This window comes from Anolis sagrei, chromosome 5 (genome assembly GCF_037176765.1).
Source record: "Anolis sagrei isolate rAnoSag1 chromosome 5, rAnoSag1.mat, whole genome shotgun sequence".
NCBI lineage: Eukaryota > Metazoa > Chordata > Lepidosauria > Squamata > Dactyloidae > Anolis > Anolis sagrei.
In genome coordinates, this window is record NC_090025.1 from 196,037,300 (window position 1) to 196,061,604 (window position 24,305).

The 24,305-nt window shown below is 45.3% G+C and overlaps 1 protein-coding gene across 9 annotated transcripts in view; it reads left to right on the top strand.

Annotated features, from left to right (window-relative positions):
* FLNC (filamin C) overlaps window positions 1-24,305 on the top strand; it is a 162,794-nt gene that overhangs the window by 103,815 nt on the left and 34,674 nt on the right. For 5 of the 9 annotated variants that reach the window (XM_067469388.1, XM_067469385.1, XM_067469387.1 and 2 more), the window contains 14 exons: window positions 554-816; window positions 2,614-3,211; window positions 4,757-4,930; window positions 5,343-5,505; window positions 6,208-6,368; window positions 8,530-8,697; window positions 11,092-11,215; window positions 13,759-13,915; window positions 17,224-17,413; window positions 17,948-17,971; window positions 19,800-20,047; window positions 21,517-21,615; window positions 22,379-22,478; window positions 23,872-24,012. In XM_067469388.1, coding sequence (XP_067325489.1) covers window positions 554-816; window positions 2,614-3,211; window positions 4,757-4,930; window positions 5,343-5,505; window positions 6,208-6,368; window positions 8,530-8,697; window positions 11,092-11,215; window positions 13,759-13,915; window positions 17,224-17,413; window positions 17,948-17,971; window positions 19,800-20,047; window positions 21,517-21,615; window positions 22,379-22,478; window positions 23,872-24,012 — 2,610 coding nt within the window. The remainder of the gene's footprint in view (window positions 1-553; window positions 817-2,613; window positions 3,212-4,756; window positions 4,931-5,342; window positions 5,506-6,207; window positions 6,369-8,529; window positions 8,698-11,091; window positions 11,216-13,758; window positions 13,916-17,223; window positions 17,414-17,947; window positions 17,972-19,799; window positions 20,048-21,516; window positions 21,616-22,378; window positions 22,479-23,871; window positions 24,013-24,305) is intronic. The other 4 variants (XM_067469389.1, XM_067469386.1, XM_060776354.2 and 1 more) reach the window with 1 other exon arrangement.

The window sequence follows — 24,305 nt, forward strand, 5'->3', positions numbered from 1 at the left end:
GGTTGTAGGTTTTTCCAGGCTATATGGCCATGTTCTAGAGGCATTTTCTCCTGACGTTTCACCTGCATCTATGGCAAGCATCCTCAGAGGTAGTGAGGTCTGTTGGAACTAGGAAAATGGGTTTATATATCTGTGGAAAGACCAGGGTGGGACAAAGGACTCTTGTCTGCTGGAGCTAGGTGTGAATGTTTCAACTGACCACCTTGATTAGCATTTAATGGCTTTTTGTTGGGTATTTGTGCCCAATTTGGTCCAGTGAATGGAAATACATCCTGCTTATCAGATAATTGCATTACAATTAATAACAGGAGCGAAATTACAGTTATGAAATAGCAAAATAATGTTATGGTTGGGGGTCATCACAACATGAGGAAATGCATTAAGGGGTCGCAGCATTAGGAAGGTTGAGAAACACTGGCCTTCGAAATCTTGCCGCAATGAACTCAGTCCTGAAACTATTGTTGGTTTCACTCCAACTTCTCCTGGCTCCCAGTTCCAACTCCCAGTCAATGGTAGCCATGCCAGTCTTTCCCACCTTCCCTTTTTCCTGCAGAAGTGGACGTTGGCCGAGATCAAGAGTTTACCATCAACACCAAGGGGGCCGGGGGTCAAGGCCAGGTGGACGTGAAGATCAGCTCTCCCTCCCGGAGACCCATTCCCTGCAAAGTGGAGACGGGCACCAGCAATGACCTCCACTCCGTGAAGTACATGCCACCTGAGGAGGGGCCCTACAAAGTGGACATCACGTACGATGGGCATCCTGTGCCGGGCAGCCCCTTCGCGGTGGATGCCGTCATGCCGCCAGACCCATCCAAGGTAAGTGCCCCACACAAGAGGATACTGCAAAAGGGGAAGTTGCTTGTCTTTCCTTCACTTTCTCCTTCCCTCACTTTACTTCTTCTCTCACTTCATGATTCCCTCGTTGTCCGTCTTGCCCTTTTTCTCCCTTCTTTCTCCTTCTCTTTCTCTCCATGATTCTCATGCTTATCTTTCCCTTGCTTTCTCTTTCCTTCCCTCGCTCCCTCCTTTGCTCACTTGGCAGTATCCATGGTTGTCTTTCTCCTTCCCTCACTTTTCTCCTTCCTTCAATTCCTGGCTTCCTCACATTCCTCCTTCCCTCACTTACTCATTCCCTCACTTGTCTTTCCCTCACTTATCATTCCCACACTTTCCCCCTTCCTTCACTTTCTCTTTCTTTCACTTTGCACACTTTCCGATTCCCTTGTTGTCTTTTCCTGGCTTTCTCCATCACTCACTTGTTGATTCCCTCACTTTTCTTTCACACACTTTCCTCCTCTCCCTCACTTTCCGGTTCCCCCGCTTGTCTTTTTCTTCCTCCCTCCTTCCCTCACTTTATTCCTTCCTCACTTTCTGGTTTCTTTGCTGTCGTTCTTTCAATTTTCTCCTTCCCTCGCTTTTCTTTTCCCTTCATTTTTCTCCTTCCCTCACTTTTGCTTTCAATCACTTTCCTTCTTTCCAATTTTCCTTTCTTCACTTCTTCCTTCTCTCCCTTTCTTCACTTCCCTCACTTTACATCTTCTCTCACTTTCATCTGTCCTGCACTTGTCTTTCCCTTGCCTTTTTCTTCCCTCACTTTAGCTTTCAATCACTTTCCATCTTTCCTCATTTTTCCTGCCCTCGCTTTCTGATTCCCTTGTTTGTCTTTCACTTGTGTTCTCCTTCCCTCACCTTCTTCTTCTCTCACTTTCTTCATTGCCTTGCTTGTCTTTTCCTTCCTTCCTTCCTTCCTTCCTTCCTTCCTTCCTTTCTCCTTCCCTCACTTTCTGCCTTTCTTGAGTTTCTTATTTCCTTCACTTTGCACCTTCCCACTTGTCCTTCCCACTTGTCCCTTTCTTTCTCCTTTCCCCTCTTTCCTTCTTTGTTCTCTTTTCTCCTTCCCTCGCTTTCACCTTCCAGGCTTTTCTTTCTTCATTTTTCCTTCCCTCGCTTTCTGGTTCCCCCGCTTGATTTTCACTTGCTTTCTCCTTCCTTCACTTCCTTCTTCCCTCACTTTCTTCCTTTCTGTGCCTGTCTTTTCCTTCCTTCCTCCTTCCCTCACTTTCTCTCTTTCTTCACTTTCTCATTTCACAGCTTCCCTCCCTTTCATCCATCTCGCACTTGTTTTTTCATTGCTTTCTCCTTCCCTCGCTTTTATTCTTCCTTCTCTTCTTTCCTTCTTTCCTCATTTTTTCCATTTCCTCACTTTCTGATTCCCTCACTTGTCTTTTCCTTCCTTCCTCCTTCCCTCACTCACTTTCTCCCTACACTTTCTTGATTCCTTCACTTTACACCTTCCCTCACTTTCATCCCTTCCATACTTTCACTTCCTTTCTCCTTCCCTTACTTTCCTTCTTTGCTCATTTTTCCTTCCCTTCTTTTCTGGTTTCTCCGCTTGTATTTCACTTGCTTCCTCCTTCCCTCACTTCCTCATTCCCTCCCTTTCTCCCTTTCTTCACTTTCCTGTTTCTCTCACTTTACACTTTCCCTCACTTTCATCTGTCTTGCTCTTTTCTTTCATCTGCTTTCTCCTTTCTTTCCTTCCCTCACTTTACTCCTTCCCTCACTTCCTTACCCTCACTGTACTCCTCCCCTCACTTTCTCCTTTTCTTGCAGGTCTGTGCCTACGGTCCGGGACTGAAGGGTGGCTTTGTGGGCAAGCCAGCCCCATTCACCATCGACACCAAGGGGGCCGGCACGGGTGGTCTGGGCCTGACGGTGGAGGGCCCCTGCGAGGCTAAGATCGAATGCCAGGACAATGGGGACGGCTCCTGCTCGGTCTCGTACTTGCCCACTGAGCCCGGGGAGTACGCCATCAACATCCTCTTTGCCGACGCTCACATCCCCGGCTCCCCCTTCAAGGCGGACATCAAGCCCGTCTTCGATCCCTCCAAGGTGACGGCCAGCGGGCCAGGGCTGGAACACGGCAAGGTGGGTGAGGTGGCCACTTTCATGGTGGACTGCTCCAAAGCGGGCGACGCCGAGCTCACCATTGAGATCATTTCGGATTCGGGGGTCAAAGCGGAGGTGCTGATCCAGAACAATAGCGACGGGACCTATAGTATCACCTACATCCCCTCCTTCCCGGGAACCTATACCATCACCATTAAATATGGCGGACATGCCGTGCCCAAGTTCCCTGCGCGGGTCAATGTGGATCCGGCCGTGGACACAAGCAACGTCAAGGTTTTTGGACCTGGAGTGGAACCACGGGGTATGTCCTAGAGATCTTCTATTTTCTTTCCTTCCTGTTGTCGTGTTTTAGATGGTAATTTGTGGTCCTACAGATTTTCTTGGATTCCAACTCCCAGCATTCATCAATATTCACATTCTTGGCAAAGACTGCTGAAAGTTACAATTCATCAAAACACATGGAAGGTCATATGCTTTCTATGTTTGGATTACAAGTGGGTGAGATCTGCCAATTGAATGCAGTTTAACTTCACTTTAACTGCAATGGAATCATGGGAGTTGTAGTTTTCCAAGGTTATTAGTCTTCTCTATCAAATGCTGCTGATGCCTCATCAAACTATAAATCCCATAATTCCATAATGGCATCGAGCAATGGCAATTCAAAGTTTGTCAAAACTGCATTAACTCCACAGTGTAGATGCATCCTTGGAGATATTTAAACAAAAGTTAGAAGTGTGCTTTATTTCTAAGGTTGTCCCTCCATACCCACACGTTCTGCATGGACATATTCTATCATCTATAGCATGAACATATCTGGTCTAAAATCTAAAAATCATGCCTTTTAAAGGACGTCTTGAGAGTAATTCCCTTTGTGTCCACTATATATTTCTGTATGCTAAGGATTCGACTAGATGACGCCTTCCAGTTCCAGAATTCCTTTATAAATTTGGAGTTTGAAGCATGACTTGCAAATGAAACTAATGAAGATCTTTGAAAATAGATATTAAAATGTGTATGTTAAAACATCATCCACAAAAATATTGAGAGGAGTTTTCAGTTTGGAGAACTTAGGGGTCTTCAGATATCTGTCTGTTGCATCTCTCATGGCCATGGTCTTGCATCCAGAGATGTAGAAGAGATATTGAGAGATGTTCCCAATATGGACAACTTAGGAGACTCCAGATATATGTCTGTTGCATCTTTTGCTTCCAGAGACTTAGAAGAGACATTGAGAGATATTTCTGGTTTGGCCAACCTAGGAGACTCCAGATATCTGTCTGTTGAATGTTTTACATCCAGAGACTTAGAAGAGATGTTGAGAGATGTTTCCAGTTTGGACAACTTAGGAGACTCCAGATATCTGTCTGTAGCATCTTTTGCATCCAGAGAGTTAGAAGAGATATTGAGAGATATTTCCAGTTTGGACAACTTAGGAGACTCCAGATATCCGTCTGTAGCATCTTTTGCATCCAGAGACTTAGAAGAGATATTGAGAGATGTTTCCAGTTTGGACAACTTCGGAGACTCCAGATATCTGTCTGTAGCATCTTTTGCATCCAGAGACTTAGAAGAGATATTGAGAGATGTTTCCAGTTTGGACAACTTCGGAGACTCCAGATATCTGTCTGTTGCATCTTTTGCATCCAGAGACTTAGAAGATGTATTGAGAGATGTTTCCAGTTTGGACAACTTCGGAGACTCCAGATATCTGTCTGTTGCATCTTTTGCATCCAGAGACTTAGAAGATGTATTGAGAGATGTTTCCAGTTTGGACAACTTAGGAGACTCCAGATATCTGTCTGTTGCATCTTGCCTATTATAACCCTTCGTGCCATTGTCTCTCCAGGTGTCCTGCGCGAGGTGACCACCGAGTTCACGGTGGATGCCCGTTCCCTGACCAAAACCGGAGGCAACCATATCAAGGTGCGCGTCATCAACCCCTCAGGTGCCAAGACGGACGCCTACATCACCGACAACGGGGATGGCACCTTCCGTGTCCAGTACACACCCTTCGAGGATGGTAAGGCTTTCACAATGTGTGCATTTCATACATAAATGATCACATTTGGGGCAAACAAACAAAGATTGATGAAGCATTTCAACAGAGCTGATGGCAACATATGACATCTTGAAGTTGCCAAAGCTCTCCTCTGGGTGGCACTGACCAATATGTGAAGATATGCTGCTTGCTTGGAATTAATGACGTGGTAGGGGAACAAGTTGTCTTTGCTGCAAGAGTCAGACTATGGAAGTCAAGATCCCAAAGTCTGCTCTTGACTGACTTTCACATTTATGAGCATTAAGAGTGCTTGCAAAGACAGACCAATTGCTTCAATCTTTCTGAGACTCAAAGAATATCATTCTGAAACACAATATATAACAGCCAACTTCTCTCTTTCTCTCTCTTTCTTTCTCGCTGCCTGTTGTCCCAGGTGTGCACCTGGTGGAAGTGACTTATGATGATGTGCCGGTGCCCAAGAGCCCCTTCCGAGTGGGGGTCACGGAGGGCTGCGACCCCAGCCGCGTCCGTGCTTATGGCCCTGGCCTGGAGGGAGGATTGGTCAACAAATCCAACCGCTTCACCGTGGAGACCAGGTAGTCCACTCCTTCTTTTCCTTAGGGGTATAATGACCAAGTAGCAACAGTAAGAACTGACCATGGAACAACAGACTGGTTCAAGATTGGGAAAAGGCATACAGCAGGGTTGTATCCTCTCCCCCAACCTATCCAACTTGTATGCAGAACACATCATGCGAGGATGTGCAGGGCTTGAGGAATGCAAGGCTGGGGTGAAAATTGCTGGAAGAAATATTAACAATCTCAGATATGCAGATGACACCACTCTGATGGCCGAAAGCGAGGAGGAGCTGAGGAGCCTTCTAACCAAGGTGAAAGAAGAAAGCGCAAAGGCTGGGTTGCAGTTAAACATCAAATAAACAACGATTATGGCATGTTTTTCCTTTTACAAAGCTACAGCATCCAATTTATTTATTTGTTTTCCAAGGGACTGTACTTGATTCCTCTGAGAGGTAGTCTTGGAGTACATCTACACTATATAATTAGCGCAGTTTAGTACCAGTTTAAGTCTCCATGGCTCAATGCGATGGACTTGTAGTTTGGTGAGGCACTAATTAAAATTCTTTGGTACAGAAAGCTAAAGACATTTTAAACTGTCATGATTTTATGACTTGGAGGCACAGGAGTTAAAGTGACGCCAAACTGTATTTATTATGCTCCCTTGTTCTTCAGTCAAATGGCTTTCTGAAGGTGACCATACATTGTTTTCGGGGTTTGCAGGGGAGCGGGGACTGGCGGCCTCGGTCTGGCCATTGAAGGACCATCCGAAGCCAAAATGTCCTGCAAGGACAACAAAGACGGCAGCTGCAGTGTGGAGTACATCCCATTCACACCTGGAGACTATGACGTCAACATCACTTTCGGAGGACACCCCATCCCTGGTAAGTGGAACTGAAGGAAAGTACTGTGTAACAAAAACGCTTTATGTGCACAAGAATTCATAAATAAATATATTCTTTGTTTCATCTAATATATTGGAGTCTTGTGTCAAGTTACAAGGCTGAAGATACATTCCTGAGAGCCAACTAAAGAATAATTTGAAGCTACATACTCACTACAGTATTGGTTATACTGAGGGAGATGATAAGCCATATTGAGGAGCTTCTAGGGGCTTTTGGGGTGCTTTAGACATATAGGCTGCATGCATATTATATTGGAAACTTTGCAAGAGCTGGTACGTGCACTCCTGTGATAAAGAGGAAGGTACGCTTGCTCCATGATGCTACTGTTTGGCCACAAAGGTACATGATTGCCCCATGGTTGCTTGGAACTGGCCGACCACAGAAAGGACCTGAAGTCACAGGTCCACAGTTTGGGTGTCCTCCTGGACTCATCACTTACGCTTGAAGCTCAGGTGTCGGCAGTGGCCGGGAGGGCCTTCACACAATTAAGACTCGTGCGCCAACTGCAACCGTACCTCGTGAAGGCGGATCTGGCCAGGGTGGTCCATGCCTTAGTCACCTCCAGATTGGACTACTGTAATGCACTCTACATGGGGCTACCCTTGAAAACGGCCCGGAAATTCCAACTGGTTCAACGAGCGGTGGCCAGGTTGCTAACTGGAGCTCCTTACAGGGAGCGGTCAACCCTCCTGTTTAAGGAGCTCCATTGGCTGCCGTTCATTTACCGGACCCAATTCAAGGTGCAGGTGCTTACCTACAAAGCTCTAAATGGTTTGAGATCCGCCTACCTGTGTGACCGCATCTCTGTGTACGAACCCACACGATCTCTTCGATCATATGGAGAGGCCCTGCTCACGCTCCCACCACCGTCGCAAGCGCAATTGGTGGGGATGAGGGAGAGGGCCTTCTCGGTGGTGGCCCCTCGACTCTGGAACTCACTCCCCAGGGATATTAGACAAGCCCCAACTCTGGCAGTCTTTAGGAGGAGCCTGAAAACATGGCTGTTTCAGTGTGCCTTCCCAGAATAGGAAACTCAAATGCACTTTAATAATGATTTAAGATTGTCTGCACATTTCTTCCCTCTTCAAAATCTTTATTCCAATTACATGCTACCTATTCATGCCCAGCATTATTTTTTAAATTTTTAATTATTGCATTTGGCCCAGCCATTGGTTTTTAAATGCATCGTGTTATTGTTATTGTTTTTGCTATTTTGCTATGAGTTTTGTATTGTTTTTGTATTATTGTTGTTGTTGTTGTTGCCCCATAGCTCCTTAGAACAACAGCTAACAATGGGGTACATAGATGCTGCATGTTTATTGGTAGCTGACCACAGGGTTGACCACAAGGGTACAAGGGGCGTGTAACTATTACTGGAAGTGTTTACCCGATATATGTTATTCTGGGAAGAGGAGGGGTTTGGGGTGGTCCAATGTGGTCAAATGTACCTATGCCCAAATTGGGCTGAAAAGGGAAGTTACCACCATGTGAGGAATGTCTAAATAAGGCAAAGAGGGGAAGTTGGACCACCGCCCTCCTATAAGCTCAACCTTCGTGCCCAATGGGCACGGCAGCTTGGTACCAGCACTACTGTGTATGCTGTCTGTCCGCCTTTCTATTGCACAATATGAAATAAACCTGTGTTTTGCTAATCTGTTTCGACTCCGTTGTGATCCATAGCGGACTGGTAAGATCCTGGAGGGTTTTAAGGGTGTAGGGACGGCGTTCCCTTACAATACAACAAAGAGACATATACAGACACTAAATAGCTGAGTTTCTGAGAGGTTTATTCTTCTTTAATCCCTTTACCAGCAGCATTACCTTGACACCTACGTATACATATAATTTTACTGGTGGCAGTAAAAGTAAGAAGTTCCTCTTTCTCCCACATGTATATTTCCCACATAATATTAATTGGTGGCAGCGGTGGGATAACAAAATAAAGGTCCCTCCTGCCTGACAGAATATATCTTTATCTTCCTAACTGACAGTTTCACATCATATATACTCCACAAGGTGCATCATAATACACCAGGCATGGGCAAACATGGGTCCTCCAGGTGTTTAGGACCCCAACTCCCACAACTCCTAATAGCCTACCGGGCACTAACTAACCTACCCGTCTTTCCTTCTCCTTCAGGAAGCCCATTCCGTGTTCCTGTCAAGGACGTGGTGGACCCCAGCAAGGTCAAGTGTTCGGGCCCCGGGTTGGGAGCCGGCGTCCGTGCCCGTGTCCCCCAGACCTTCACTGTGGACTGCAGCAAGGCTGGCCTGGCCCCCCTGGAGGTGAAGGTCCTGGGACCCACAGGTAGGGATCTCTGGAGGGGTGGGAAAGCAAACTCCACCACTGTGCATTGCTGATAGGGCTTTCTCATCATTCTGGGTCACTTCTCTTATGGAGAGTTCATGGCAGCTTAGAAATGTTTTTGTTCATCCCACCTCATTGTTGCCTTCCTCTATGTTCCAATAGTGTTGGGTTTATTTCCTTTGGTTCTGATGGTGTTGGGTCCTTTTTTTTGTTTTGTTCTGATTCCATTTGGTTCCTTTCTTTGAGTCTGTTGCATTCCAGGATAGGAAAAGTCCTCTGACTTTAAACACCACACTGTTGGATGGTAAACAATCCTTTTATTGAAGATTATTATTATTATTATTATTATTATTAATTTTATTTGTACCCTGCTAACATCTCCCGAAGGACTCGGTGCGGCTTACAAAGGCCAAGGCCCTCAATAAAACAACAGCATAACAAATACAACAATAAAACTCAAAAATATAATTAAAAAGCAGTAAGGTAAAACACACTTTAAAGAAATAGGCAAATCCAATTAGGTAGGAAGATAAGCAGGAACTTTTTTTTGTTGTGATTCCTTTTGGTCCCTTTCTTTGAGTCTGTTGCACTCCAGGACAGGAAAAGCCCTCTGATTTTAAACACCACACCGTTGGATGGAAAACAATCCTTTTAGTGAAGATAATTAAAAAGCAGTAAGGTAAAAAAGCACTTTAAAGAAATAGGCAAATCCAATTAGGTAGGAAGATAAGCAGGAACAAAGTAGTCCAGAGTAATAGTCCAACAAAGTCCATAAAAACAAAGTCAAAACTTCCCAAATAAAATGCAAGAAATCAGGAAACATGAATCCAAGGCACGAATATAGAAGCATAGAAGCCAATAATCAAAACCATGAAACAAAGGCACTTAAAACATGAATTTTCCAAGCAAAGCTTCCAAGAACAAGGGCGAGATCTTGACTTGATTCCAAACGATGCTTCATCTGAGGATTGTGGAGCCCTTCCTTTTGCTTCCGATGACGTTCCGTCCCTTCACTTTAATGATTTTGGGTCCATTGCTTTGGGTTCTGATAATATTGGGTCAAATCCCTTTGGTTCCGATTATTTTGAGTCCCTTCCCTTTGGTCCTTACTTTGGGTTCTGATGGTGTTGGGTCCATTCTCTTTCGTTCTGAGGATTTGGGATCCCTTCGTAAGACCTTTGGTCCCTCCTTTTGCATTCTTCTGATGTTGGGTCCATTACTTTCTACTTAGGCAATCCCTCGTGGGCCGAGTAGGATAGTCTTCCATGATCAGTATTCTTGTGGATCCGTAGGTGGCTGTGGAGCCCAATTCTTGATCTGCATCTTCTCCCACAATGAGGGCGTTGGTTTCCAGGTGGAAGGCGGTCTTGGTCGGGGTTGGCTTGACGCGCCTTCCTCTTGGCACGTTTCTCTCTTTCACCCTCCATTCGTGCCTCTTAAAATTCTGCAGCACTGCTGGTCACAGCTGACCTCAAGGGCCAGGGCTTCCCAGTTCTCAGTGTCTAAGCCGGAGTTTTTAAGGTTGGCTTTGAGCTCATCTTTCAATCTCTTTTCCTGCCCACCAACATTCCGTTTTCCGTTCTTAAGTTCAGAGTAGAGCAACTGCTTTGGGAGACGGTGGTTGGGAATCCGGACAACGTGGCCAGTCCAGCGGAGTTGATGGCGGAGGACCATCGCTTCAATGCTGGTGGTCTTTGCTTCTTCCAGCACGCTGACGTTTGTCCGCCTGTCTTCCCAGGAGATTTGCAGGATTTTCTGGAGGCAGTGATGATGGAATCATTCCAGGAGTTGAGTGTGATGTCTGTAGACAGTCCACGTTTCACAGGCGTAGAGCAGGGTTGGGAGGACAATAGCTTTATAAACAAGCACCTTGGTCTCCCTACGGATGTCCTGGTCCTCAAACACTCTCTGCTTCATTCGGAAAAATCCTGCACTTGCAGAGCTCAGGCGGTGTTGTATTTTGGTGTCAATGTTGACTTTGGTGGAGAGGTGGCTGCCAAGGTAGTGGAAATGGTCAACATTTTCTAGTGTTACACCATTAAGTTGTATCTCTGGCATTGGAGAGGGGATGGCTGGTGACTGCTGGAACAGTACTTTGGTTTTCTCGATGTTCAATGACAGGCTGAGCTTCTCGTATGCTTCTGCAAAGGTGTTTAGAGTGGCTTGTAGATCTTCTTCTGAATGTGCACAGACGACATTATCATCAGCATACTGGAGTTCTATATGTGTCTCTTTCTTTGGCTTCCTGATGACCTTTGGTCCCTTCCCTTTGTTTGTGATGATTTGGGGTCCCTTCCTTTTCCGTCCGATGACCTTTCCTTTTGGCTTTGATGCCCTTTGTTCTCTTCCTTCAGCTTCTGATGCCCTTTGGCCCATTTGTTCCCACTTACTTAGGGGTCGCTGAACCAGTGGAGGTCCGCAACAACGGGGACGGCACCCACACGGTGAACTACGCTCCAGCCACGGATGGACCGTACACAGTCTCCGTCAAATACGCCGGTCAAGAAGTGCCCCGCAGGTGAGACAGCCATTGGCATGACTGCGGTTCTGAGCAACATGGGATGGGGCGCAGTGGGCAGATTTCATAGAATCATAGAATCATAGAATCAAAGAGTTGGAAGAGACCTCCTGGGCCATCCAGTCCAACCCCATTCTGCCAAGAAGCAGGAATATTGCATTCAAATCACCCCTGACAGATGGCCATCCAGCCCCTGTTTAAAAGCTTCCAAAGAAGGAGCCTCCACCAGACTCCGGGGCAGAGAGTTCCACTGCTGAACGGCTCTCACAGTCAGGAAGTTCTTCCTCATGTTCAGATGGAATCTCCTCTCTTGTAGTTTGAAGCCATTGTTTCGTGTCCTAGTCTCCAGGGAAGCAGAAAACAAGCTTGCTCCCTCCTCCCTGTGGCTTCCTCTCACATATTTATACATGGCTATCATATCTCCTCTTAGCCTTCTCTTCTTCAGGCTAAACATGCCCAGCTCCTTAAGCCGCTCCTCATAGGGCTTGTTCTCCAGACTCTTGATCATTTGAGTTGCCCTCCTCTGGACACATTCTAGCTTGTCAATATCTCTCTTGAATTGCGGTGCCCAGAATTGGACACAATATTCCAGGTGTGGTCTAACCAGAGGAAAGATTTCCTCTTTCCGTAATCCAGATTGTGCTAAAAAGTGTCCCGCTTCCCTCGCCAAGGACTCTCCTTGATGGCAGCGGCCCCTTTGTTCAGCTGTGCCCATCTGTCTTGCGTGCCTCCGTCCTGCAGCACCAGATACATGCCTGGCTTGCCAGGAATGTGGGCAGCTTGCCATGCGCCTTCCATCTCCGCACTGGCAGATTACATTGTGCCTCTGTTTTTAGCTTGGCCCAAAGCCCCAAAGTCTTGCAGTTTTGGCCAGGACTGGGCAAATTGTCCTGGGGTCTGAGCTCAGTGATTGACAGGGTCTAGAAAGTTCTGTGAGGGAGGAAGAGGCCTGGACCTTGGCCAGACTGATGGACACTTCCCTCTGAAGAAGTGAGGCAGCTGCACATGGAGTTGTCCAAAATGTTTCAGTGTGATGGGCTTTGTCATTGTCAATGCTGCGTCCTAGCAAGTCCAGTGAAGGTCTCCATCTGAAACTGCACAGAGCCATTGTTTTGTCCAGATTTCCCAGAATTTGGGAAAGTGTCCGGCCACTGGTTGGGGGTTTGGCACTAGGGTGATTGTGGGGGTGGTGGAGAGAAAGAGTAAAACACACACAACACCCTTGCTAGGTAGGCATGTGAATGCAATCATCTCACGGCTTCCTCATCCAGCTGCTCAATGGGAAAGACTGTCTCCAAGGCAGGCAGTTCGTTCTAATTCCCCAAACATTGCAGAGCTTTGCAGGGCCGTAGCCAGAAAAAAATTTCAACCACCTCCACCAAGTCTGGCCTCCTTAATGAGAGCATTCAACATCCCCCCCCCTCCCCCAACTTGGTTGCTTCACTACTGTTCTGTCGCGCGCTGGGCCTGTAAATAATTGTCTTTAGAACAGGATGTGCAACCTTTGTCCAGCGGGAAGCTTAAAGAGAAGTTCTCAGAGGTTTCCACCACAAACAGTCTTTAGATGGCTTGAGAAGTACAACAAAGTCTTTTATTAATGAACAATCAAACAGAAACTTCTCTTGTCTTCAGTAAAGTTAAGCAAATGATTCCAAGCTTTTAGGCAACTGGTGAATTCCTAACCTTGCCCACGAAGGACAGGCAACTGCCTTCAATAACTTCTTTAAAGGAAAATCCCCTTTTTAACTCCTCCCAGGCTGACTGCAATCTAACCCTTACTGATGTGGGCTCCGCTACCGGGTCGAACTGCATCTCGAACGCCGAGTGGACCTACCAGCAAGGCAGTAGATGTTCTCCAGCTGGAGTTCTTTGGTCTTTAGGGCTGTTTTCCTGGAAATTCTTTGGAGACTCTTAAGACCTTTCTCCCCCGGAAGGTCTTAAGGGTTGAAGCTTTTGTACAGGGGAAGCTTGCACACATCCTATACATAAGCTTACCTTGCTGAGACTAACTAAAAATGGCTCCCTTCCCTTCCCAATTGCCCTGAGCAAGGGGCGGGACCAAAACTTAACAATGATGGACAGGTGACTTGCCCTATGACTGCAACCAAAGAAGCCACCTATCTGCAGAGTCCCTGAAACCTAGGACTGCAAGCAAACATTTAATACAAAGCAAATAAAGTTGGAGCTCCTGGTACAGCTGTACCAGAACAACTACATCAGCTGTTGCTGCAAGTAATGACAGTGTGAATAAATTGTCAGTATTTGCTTGAGATCGTGCTTGCAGTTCTGGAGGGACTCTTGATTTTTTGCATCTCATAGACTTAGCATGGGGATTTGGTTAACCAGTTAAAATTCATGAGTAAACCAGGTTTTTTAAAAAAAATCTGAAACATTTCGGGGGGGGGGGGGTTGGACCCCTAACACCCCCCCCCCCCCCCCCCGCTATGGGCCTGGAGCCTTGGTCCCAGTTAGCAGAGTTTTTATATCACAGCCTCTAAGATCCCTTTCGTAATTAACTCTTTCTTTCTCTTTCCTTGTTTCAGCCCATTCAAGATCAAGGTCCTTCCGGCCCATGATGCCAGCAAAGTGCGGGCCAGTGGACCCGGTCTCAATGCGTCCGGCATCCCAGCCAGTTTGCCTGTTGAGTTCACCATCGATGCCCGCGATGCTGGCGAGGGATTGCTCACTGTCCAAATACTGGTGAGTGCCAGGGCCTAGAAGTGGCCCACCTGGGCATCATGAATACTCTCAAAACTTTTAAAAGGTTATTTTAATCCATTTCCAGTGAAATAGAGTGTATTAGGCACTTTACAGAGAAAGAAAGTAAACACACACATACTATATAGCTCCATTGGTTACACAAACAAAGGGGATATTTGCTTGCCATAGATGCAGGCGAAACGTCAGGAGAAAAATGCCTCTAGAACAGTGTTTCTCAACCTGGGGGTCGGGACCCCTGGAGGGGTCGCGAGGGGGTGTCAGAGGGGTCACCAAAGACCACCAGAAAACACAGTATTTTCTGTTGGTCATGGAGGTTCTGTGTGGGAAGTTTAGCCCAATTCAATTGTTGGTGGAGTCCAGAATGCTCTTTGTTTGTAGATGAACTATAAATCCCAGCAACTACAACTCCCAAATGTCAAGGACGATTTTTCCCAAACACCACCAGTGCTCACATTTGGGCATAGCGAGTATTTGTGCCAATTTTGGTCCAGATCCCTCATTGTTTGATTCCACAGTGCTCTCTGGATGTAGGTGAACTACAACTCCAAAACTCAAGATCAGTGGCCACCAAACCCTTCCAGTATTTTCTGTTGGTCTGTGTGTGTGCCAAGATTGGTTCAATTCCATCGTTGGTCGAGTCCAGAATGCTCTTTGATTGTAGGTGAACTATAAATCCCAGCAACTACAACTCCCAAATGACAAAATCAATGACCCCACCCCAACCCCACCAATATTCAAATTTGTGCATATTGGGTATTTGTGTCAAATTTGGTCCAGTGAATGAAAATACATCCTGCATATCAGATATAAATAATAATAATAATAATAATAATAATAATCTTTATTTATACCCCGCCTCCATCCCCCCCAAGTGGACTCGGGGCGGCTTACATAAGGTCACGCCTATCAATACAGTAAACACAATATAAACACACAAGAACACAACAGATAATCAAAAAATAAATTACATAAAATGCAAAACCATATTTGCATTACTATTCATAACAGCAAGAAAATGACAGTAAAATAATTTTATGGTTGGGGGTCACCATAACATGAGGAAGCGTATTAAGGGGTCGTGGCATTAGGAAGGTTGAGAACCACTGCTCTAGAACATGGCCATATAGCCCGGAAAAACCTACAACAACCCAAAGGGGATATTACATTTTACTCATCATTCACACACATATAAACATTCACTCCCCATGCATACGTTACCATCCCTTCTTCCTGCTCCTGGAGAAGAGACCCACACGTGGGACAGATTGCATGTCCTGCAAATCTGCCATCTTCTGAATACACTATCTTCTTCCATCCCTTGGAGAAAGAGGTGGGTGACCAGACTCTGCATTCACCTGCAGATCTGACACACTTTTGGAAAGTATGAGAATCTCTTATATAGTATTTTTCTGCTGCTGTTGTAAAACAGACTAACTCCATCAGATCCCAGGCAGAGGTTAGTTTAACGTAAGGAACCATTGTGTTGACTTCCTCAACTTAAAGAATCATTGTCGTTGACTTTGTAAACATGTTGTTTTCAACCACAGTTCAACAGGCCAACAATGTCAGCAGTTCTCATCAGAACCTTTTTAGTCACAATTCAGCAGACCAAACTTGGCAAGAATACCCAATATACCCAAATCTGAACACAGATAGAGTTTAGGGGAAATACACCTTGACATTTGGGCGTTGTAGTTATTGGGATGTACAGTTCACCTACAATCAGAGAGCATTCTAAACACCATGAACTGTTTACCCACAAGCATAGAGAAAATACATATATTAGAAACCAACACTTTCTCATTACTTTATTTTCTAGATCACTAGACTGGGCCACAGCAACGCCTGGCAGGGGACGGCTAGTAGTAGTAGTAGTAGTAGTAGTAGTAATAATAATAATAATAATAATAATAATAGCATAAATCAAATAATAAAATCATCACCATCATCATCATCAAACCATAAATCAAATAATATCATATTAGACATCAACACCAGACAATAGTGAAACATTACAGCACACACTTTCAAAACAGGGACAGAAAATATTTCAGATTTGGTTCCATAGTGTAATATAATCCCAGTTCCTTTCAGAGATGTGGTTTTAGATATAACTAGCTGTCCCCTGCCACGCGTTGGTCTGGAAAATGAAGTAATGAGAAAGTGGTGGTTTCTAATCTATGTCATGTCTTTCTGCTTGTGGGTAAACAGTATTTCTTGCTGTCTCTTTGCCAGTGTTGATGTAGAGAGTGTCTGGTTTGCCCACCCTGGAACATGCAACATATCATTGTCCTTCTTTAGGGGTCCCTTTCAAATCTATGATACTATATATCTCTCTCTGTGTGAATCAAATCTATCTGTATCTATCTATCTATCTATCTATCTATCTATCTATCTATCTATCTATCTATCATCTATCTGGCTGGCTGGCTGGCTCTTTCTCAGGAGGGCTTTGATTATGTTTTCTTGCCCTGATGAAGGGGGTTGGACTGGATGGCCTTAAGTATTTTCTGTTGGTCATGGGGGTTCCATGTGGAAGTTTGCCCTAATTGTGTCGTTCGTGGGGTTCAGAGTGCTCTTTGATTGTATGTGAACGTTGAATCCCAGTGACTACAACTTCCAAATGTCAAGGTCTATTTCCCCCAAACTCCACCTGTGTTCATATTTGGGAGCATTGGGTGCATTGGGGGTTCTGTGTGGGGGATTTAGCCCAATTCCATCATTGGTGGGGTTCAGAATGCTCTGTGATTGTAGGTGAACTACAAATCCCTATAACTACAACTCCCAAATGTCAAGATTCTATTTTCCCCAAACTCCAGCAGTGTTCAGATTTGGGCATACTGAGTATTCATGTAGAGTTTGGTCCAGATCCATCATTGTTTGAGTCCACACCACAGTGCTCTCTGGATGTAGGTGAACTACAACTCCCAAACTCAAGGCCAATGCCCACCAAACCCTTCCAGTATTTTCTCCTGGTTGTGGGAGTTCTGTGTGCCAAGTTTGGTTCAATTCCATCATTGGTGGAGTTCAGAACGCTCTTTGATTGTAGGTGAACTCGAAATCCCAGCAACTACAACTCCCAAATGACAAAATCATAATTTTTTGAGTGATGGTCACTCCTTGTGTTGTGAGATGTTTTGTAGCCAAATTTGGTGTGATTTTGTTCATTGGTTCTTTTGTTTTTAAGGTACTCATTACTCACAGAGCATTTATATATAGATAGAAGATTAAACACACCAGTGGCCACACTAAGTGACCAGCTCTCTGGTTTTTTCCCCTCTCTCCAGGACCCGGAAGGCAAACCCAAGAAAGCCAATATCCGGGACAATGGAGACGGGACCTACACCGTATCCTACGTCCCGGACATGACGGGGCGCTACACCATCACCATCAAGTACGGCGGAGACGAAATCCCCTACTCACCCTTCCGGATCCATGCGCTGCCTGCCGGGGATGCCAGCAAGTGCCTGGTCACAGGTGGGTCATAGAATCATGGCATCAGAGGCTAGGAAGACACAATTCAAGCCCTCCTGACAGATGGCCATCCGACCTTTCTTTCCAAACCTCCAGATGTAAACATTTCTCTTATCATTGTCACAGTTCTTGTCACAGTTTACCATCTCAGTTCTCATTAGCAGGTTTTAATTACAGTTCCAGCAAGCAGGCGGTTAATGATTTAGTCATGGCAGGCCTTAATCTTTTAGAATGGCGTCTTCAGCCAAATTAGCTCTCATTCATTCATGTTACATTTAATTCCATTCAAACTAAATATCAAATCCACATTTATCAAATCTGCGCATTATATTTCTTCTGAGCATTTCGAATAAGGGATGTTCAACATTAACTAGTTGCTATAATGGTAGCCTATTCCCTGGTTTGTTTGTTTTTTCTAACCTGGGGCCCAATATGCAAAAAAAGTTAAAAAATATAACTAAACTATTGCGGAAAAGGTACAATTTGTCAATCAACTGCACTTTCTGATGGGTGTTTTCCTTCCTTCCTGCCTTACAGTGTCCATCGGAGGCCATGGGTTGGGTAAGTAACTTCTTTGAATGATATATCTTTAATCTAGGACGGGCATAGATATTTTAATACCATCAATAAATACATATATGTGTGGAAATCTTCAGGTGGGAAAAGCAAGGATTCAGATACTCCATCAGTGAGGGTATCTGCAAGAGGTGGCCTGGCCTCTGTTGCTTGGAGGCATCCTCTGTTTTGAAGGTGTTAACTGGCACTTGAGTGTTAGTTGTCTGGGGTTCTGTTTCTGAGTGGAATTCCTTATTTACTGTCTTGATTCTGGTGTTTGTTTGTTTTTTAATACTGGTAGCCGGGTTTTGTTTATTGTGTTTTGCCTTATGTCTGTTATAACAGGTTGTGCTTTTTATTTAATTTTAGTTTGTTAAGTCATAATTCGTATTAATATGTTGGGTTGTATACATTTTGTTAGTATGGATGTATTGTTGTTGTATTCGGGCATTGGATGTTTGCCTTTTATGTTTGGAATTCGCCCTGAGTCCCTTTGGGGAGATAGAGCAGAATATAAATAAAGTTGTTGTTGTTGTTGTTGTTGTCGTTGTTGTTATTATTATTATTATTATTTCATGGTTTTCTTCTTTCTGTTGAAATTGTCCACCTGCTTCTTGCGGATTTCAGTGGCTTCTTTGTGTAGTCTGACATGATACCAGTGAACACTTCTCAAACAAAGGATGCCTCCAGGCAATAACAGCCAGGTGACCTCTATAGTATGCAGATACCCTCAATGATTGACTTTGCAGCTTCATGGCTACTCAATGCTATTCCAACTTGCCAATTGCAACATTTACACTTGCTTTAAAGAGACAAAGGTTTTTTTTCTTCTCCCACCCTGGACATTATTTATTTATTTATTTAGCGATTTTGTATACCGGTCTTCTCCCCTCTATCGGGGGACTCGGGCCAGTTTCCAACAATAAAATCCCAAAACAATCATTAAAAACATCATATAACATATTCAATTAAAAAGTTATAACAGCAAAATGCAATCACATAATAACAATGGTCAGTCGTCATAGTGAATTCGTTGTCCATCATTCATCGTCATCTATCCGATCACAGACATATTGATTCACTCGTCGAAAGCCAAACCCCATAGCCAGGTTTTCACCCATTTTCTGAACGACAGAATGGAGGGGGCAGTTCTGATCTCCAGTGGGGGAGAGTTCCAGAGTCGAGGGGCCACCACCGAGAAGGCCCTGTCCCTCGTCCCCCACCAGACGCGCCTGAGAGGCCGGTGGGACCGAGAGCAGGGCCCCTCCAGACAATCTTAATCCACCCTTCTCACACCGCAGGAAACTCAGGGCAGATTACAATGTACATATACATGGCAAACATTCAATGCCATAGACACGCAACATAGACACACAGAGGCTATTTAACATTCCAGCTTTTTCATGAGGGTATTCTGGCCACCAGGGGAGCTCCTGTTGTTGTTAACCACGTTGAGTCGCCTTAGGGCTGAGAAACTGCAGTATACTAATAAAGTAAATAAATAAATAAATAAATAAATTCTCCGTCCATTTGTGACACCGATGAAGTACTTCCTCATTCGTTGCATGCTTACTGGAGATTTTTATGGCGTCGTAAATTATTCCACACTCCACTTGCTTCACTGACAACAGAACCTCTGAAGATGCCACAGATGCAGGCAAAATGTCAGGAGAGAATGCTGCTAGAACATGGCCAGACAGCCCGAAAAACTAACAGCAAACCATCTTCTATAGCCATTTGCAAATTCTCATTCTGTGACCATAATCCAACTGGCTTGCCTTGGATGGATGTCCCTCGTTTGTCTGACCAAGGAATCTCTCCTTTTCTCCTCCAGGCACTTGCTTGGGACCCACCATCCAGATCGGAGAGGAGACGGTCATCACGGTGGACGCCAAGGCGGCCGGGAAGGGGAAAGTGACCTGCAAGGTCTCCACGCCGGACGGGGCCGAGCTGGACGTCGACGTGGTGGAGAACCACGACGGCACCTTCGACATCTACTACACTGCTCCGGAGCCTGGCAAATACGTCATCACCATCCGCTTCGGGGGCGAACAGATCCCCAACAGCCCTTTCCATGTCGTGGTGAGTTACGGGATTACAGAATGGCTGGCCAGGCTTCTTAGAAGAAGGATAGAATTATAGACTTGGAAGAGGCACCCAAAGGGAACCAGGCGGCAAGACTAATGACTTAGATCAGCGTTTCTCAACCTGGGGGTCGGGACCCCTGGAGGGGTCGCGAGGGGGTATCAGAGGGGTCGCCAAAGACACAGTATTTTCTGTTAGTCATGGGGGTTCTGTGTGGGAAGTTTGGCCCAATTCCAACCTTGGTGGGGTTCAGAATGCTCTTTGATTGTAGGTGAACTATAAATCCCAGTAACTACAACTCCCAATGTCAAGGTATATTTTCCCCCAAACTCCAGCAAAGTTCACATTTGGGCATATTGATTGTCATGCCAAATTTGGTCAAGATCCATTTTTGTTTGAGTCCACAGTGCTCTCGGGATGTAGGTGAACTACAACTCCAAAACTCAAGGTCAATGCCCATCAACCCTTCCAGTATTTTTTGTTGGTCATGGGAATTCTGTGTGCCAAGTTTGTTTCAATTCCATCATTGGTGGAGTTTGGAATGCTCTTTGATTGTAGGTGAACTATAAATCCCAGCAACTACAACTCCCAAATGTCGAAATCAATTCCCCACCCAACACCACCAGTGTTCAAATTTCGGTATATTGGGTATTTTTGCCAATGGAATGGAAAATACAGCCTGCATATCAGATATTTACATTATGTTTCATAACAGTAGCAAAATTGCAGTTGTGAAGTTGTCATGAAAATAATTTGCTGGTTGGGGGTCACCACAACATGAGGAACTGTGTTTAGGGGTCATGGCATTAGGAAGGTTAAGAACCACTGCTCTAGGTTGCCTTCTATACAGGAAGGACCTTCTTGGTGGCCTTCCATATAAGACAGAAATTCTTGGTGGTTTTCTCTAGAAGAAGGACCTTCCTGGTGGTCTTCAATACAAGAAGGACCTTCTTTGTCGTCTTCCATACAAGAAGAGCCTTTCTGGTGGTTTTCCACAAAAGAAAGACCTTCTTGGTGGTCTTTCATACAAGAAGGACCTTCCTAGTTCTCTTCCATAGAAGAAAGACCTTTCCGGTGGTCTTCTATACAAGAAGAACCTTCTTGGCGGTCTTCCATAGAAGAAGGACCTGCTTGGTGGTCTTCCATACAAAAAGGACCTTCCTGGTTCTCTTCATAGGAAGAAAGACCTTTCCAGTGGTCTTCTATACAAGAAGAACCTTCTTGGCAGTCTTCCATACAAGAAGGACCATTCTGTTTGTCTTCCATATAAGAAAGAGCTTTCTGGTGGTCTTCCATTCAAGAAGAGCTTTCCTGGAGGTTTTCCATACAATAAGAACCTCCCTGGTGGTCTTCCATACAAGAAGGACCTTCCTGGTGGTCTTCCAAGAAGATTCCATAAATCCGCCAAGATCTGCCATAGCATGGTCTGGGGGTCCCACACTGACCTTTTCCTTGCTTCCTGCCAGGCCTGTGACCCCATGCCCCACGTCGAGGAGCCCTGTGAGTCCATGCCGCTCCAGCAGCCCTTCCCAGCGCATCATGCGGGCGGATACCCCTCACACTGGGTACCAGGAGCCATTCTCACCTCTAAGTTTCCACCTGCTCTCACTGCCTCTTTCTCTTTTGCAGTCTCTCCAACTCTGCCCAAGTCCCTCAAGATGGGGGGCTAAGATCTCAGGGGTCCTCTAGGTGTTGACTTTAGGGACCCTGGTCTCTTATTCCAAGTTCCTTATCCCTATGGCCTCTTTTGGTACATTCAAAATGGTTCTGTGTGAAGGTGGGCATCCTTTGGGCATCTTTGGGCACCTGCTCCGATTTCTCACGTCTCCATCAGGGCAGCTTAAGGTGCATCTACCTTGCAGAATTAATGCAGTGTGCTAAACTGCATCCATTCCACAGTGTAGATGCACCCAGAGAGCCAGAGAGGGCTCCATAAGGCCATCCAGTCTGACCTCCTGCTCATAAGAAAACCACAACTCCCAGGATTCTGTTGCATTGAGCCATGGCAGTTGAAGAGTGTCAAACTGCATTAATTCTACAGTGTAGATGTGTTCCCATGTTGGGTTCCCATGTGTCCCCAACCTCATGGCTGCATTCTGCCCACTTCCTTGGAAGGCTCTTCTCTTCTGCTCTTCTCTTCTCTTGCAGCCTTGTCTTTCTCCGCCTGCATGGCTTCACGGGACTCTTTGGAGCAGACCCTTCCTTCCTTTTCACTCGCCTTGCGCCTCCATGCTCTCTTCCTTTTCTCTTGTCTGTACTTAGCGCTTTCTTTCTCTTCTCTTCCACTCTTTCCCCTCCGATCCCATCCCTCCTTCCTCTCCCCGCCAGGCCACAGATGAGCCCGTCGCCCCTCCGGAGAACGTGGACTCCATGCTGCGCCCCTTCAACCTCGTCATCCCCTTCGCCGTGCAAAAGGGGGAGATCACAGGTAAATGCCTCCATAGCTCACAGGTAGATGCCTCCATAGATCACAGGTAGATGCCTCCATAGATCAGTCACAGCCAAATGTCTCTATAGATCACATAGATCACAGGTAAATGCCTCCATAGATTACAGATAAATGCCTTATTGATCACAAAAATCACTGGCTCCATAGATCACATCGATCACAGGTAAATGCCTCCATAGATCACAGGTAAATGCCTATATAGATCGCATAGATCACAGGTAAATGCCTACATAGATCACATAGATGATTGGCTCCATAGATCACATCGATCACAGGTAAATGCCTCCATAGATCACATAGATCACAGGTAAATTCCTTCATAGATCACAGGTAAATTCCTTCATAGATCACAGGTAAATGCCTACATAGATCACAGGTAAATGCCTCCATAGATCGCATAGATCACAGGTAAATTCCTTCATAGATCACAGGTAAATGCCTACATAGATCACATAGATGACTGGCTCCATAGATCACATCGATCACAGGTAAATGCCTCCATAGATCGCATCGATCACAGGTAAATTCCTTCATAGATCACAGGTAAATGCCTACATAGATCACATAGATGACTGGCTCCATAGATCACATCGATCACAGGTAAATTCCTTCATAGATCACAGGTAAATGCCTACATAGATCACATAGATGACTGGCTCCATAGATCGCATAGATCACAGGTAAATTCCTTCATAGATCACTGGTAAATGCCTACATAGATCACATAGATGACTGGCTCCATAGATCACATCAATCACAGGTAAATTCGTCCATAGATCACAGATAAATGTCTTATTGATCACATAGATCACTGGCTCCATAGATCACAATGATCCCAGGTAAATGCCCCTATAGATCACAGGTAAATTCCTTCATAGATTACAGATAAATGCTTCCATAGATCACATAGAGCACAGGGAAATACTTTACTGATCACACAGATCATTGGCTCCATAGATCACATAGATCACAGCTAGATGCCCCCATAGATCCCTGAATGGCCAGTGGGAAAGTATTGTGCTGTGATGGAAAGAATGCTTCAAAATATTTGGAAAAGGGGAGAAATGGAGAAGGAGAAGTCAACTGGCTACTTTTTGGAAAGAATAGAAAACATGAGTATCAAGTATAAAGAAGAAAAAAGAAATGTAAACATGCTTAGAAGGTTAAGTAAAAGTTTAAGCTAAAAGGATAGTGAGATGGCAGTCATATTTTCATTGTATATATGTCTTTAAGGTTGGAGGTGGGATGTCCATTTCAACATTTTACTCTTTCATTGCGATGTAAGCACCCATCTTTTGGTGTGAAGGCAGGGCAATAAAGGGCCATATCTTTTCCTACCTGCTTTGACCATTCTGGGTTTGTCTTCTTCAAGGCGAGGTGAGGATGCCTTCAGGGAAGACGGCCCGGCCTCATATCACCGACAATAAGGACGGCACCGTGACGGTCAAGTATGCGCCCGTGGAGAAGGGGCTGCACGAGATGGACATCAAATACGACGGGAACCACATTCCAGGTGAGGGACAGAAGGTGATTGGTGGTGCAAGGACTTTGTCTTTGACTTGTTATTGTATTCTAGCCTTTGATTGTGCCTGCACCTGATCTCTCTGTGGATTCTGGGCTTGTTAGCCTGATGACACTGGGGATTCTGGGTCTGCAAGTCAGCAGGAGACTCAGCAAGGGAATTTAAGTCCTGAAAATGAGCGGTCTCTGTCTGAAGGCCAGAAAGGTAGTTCACTAGGGAAGTAAGGACAGGAACAGAACTGAGCTCAGAGGATGAAAATGAAGTCCAGGTGGACAGACCTATAA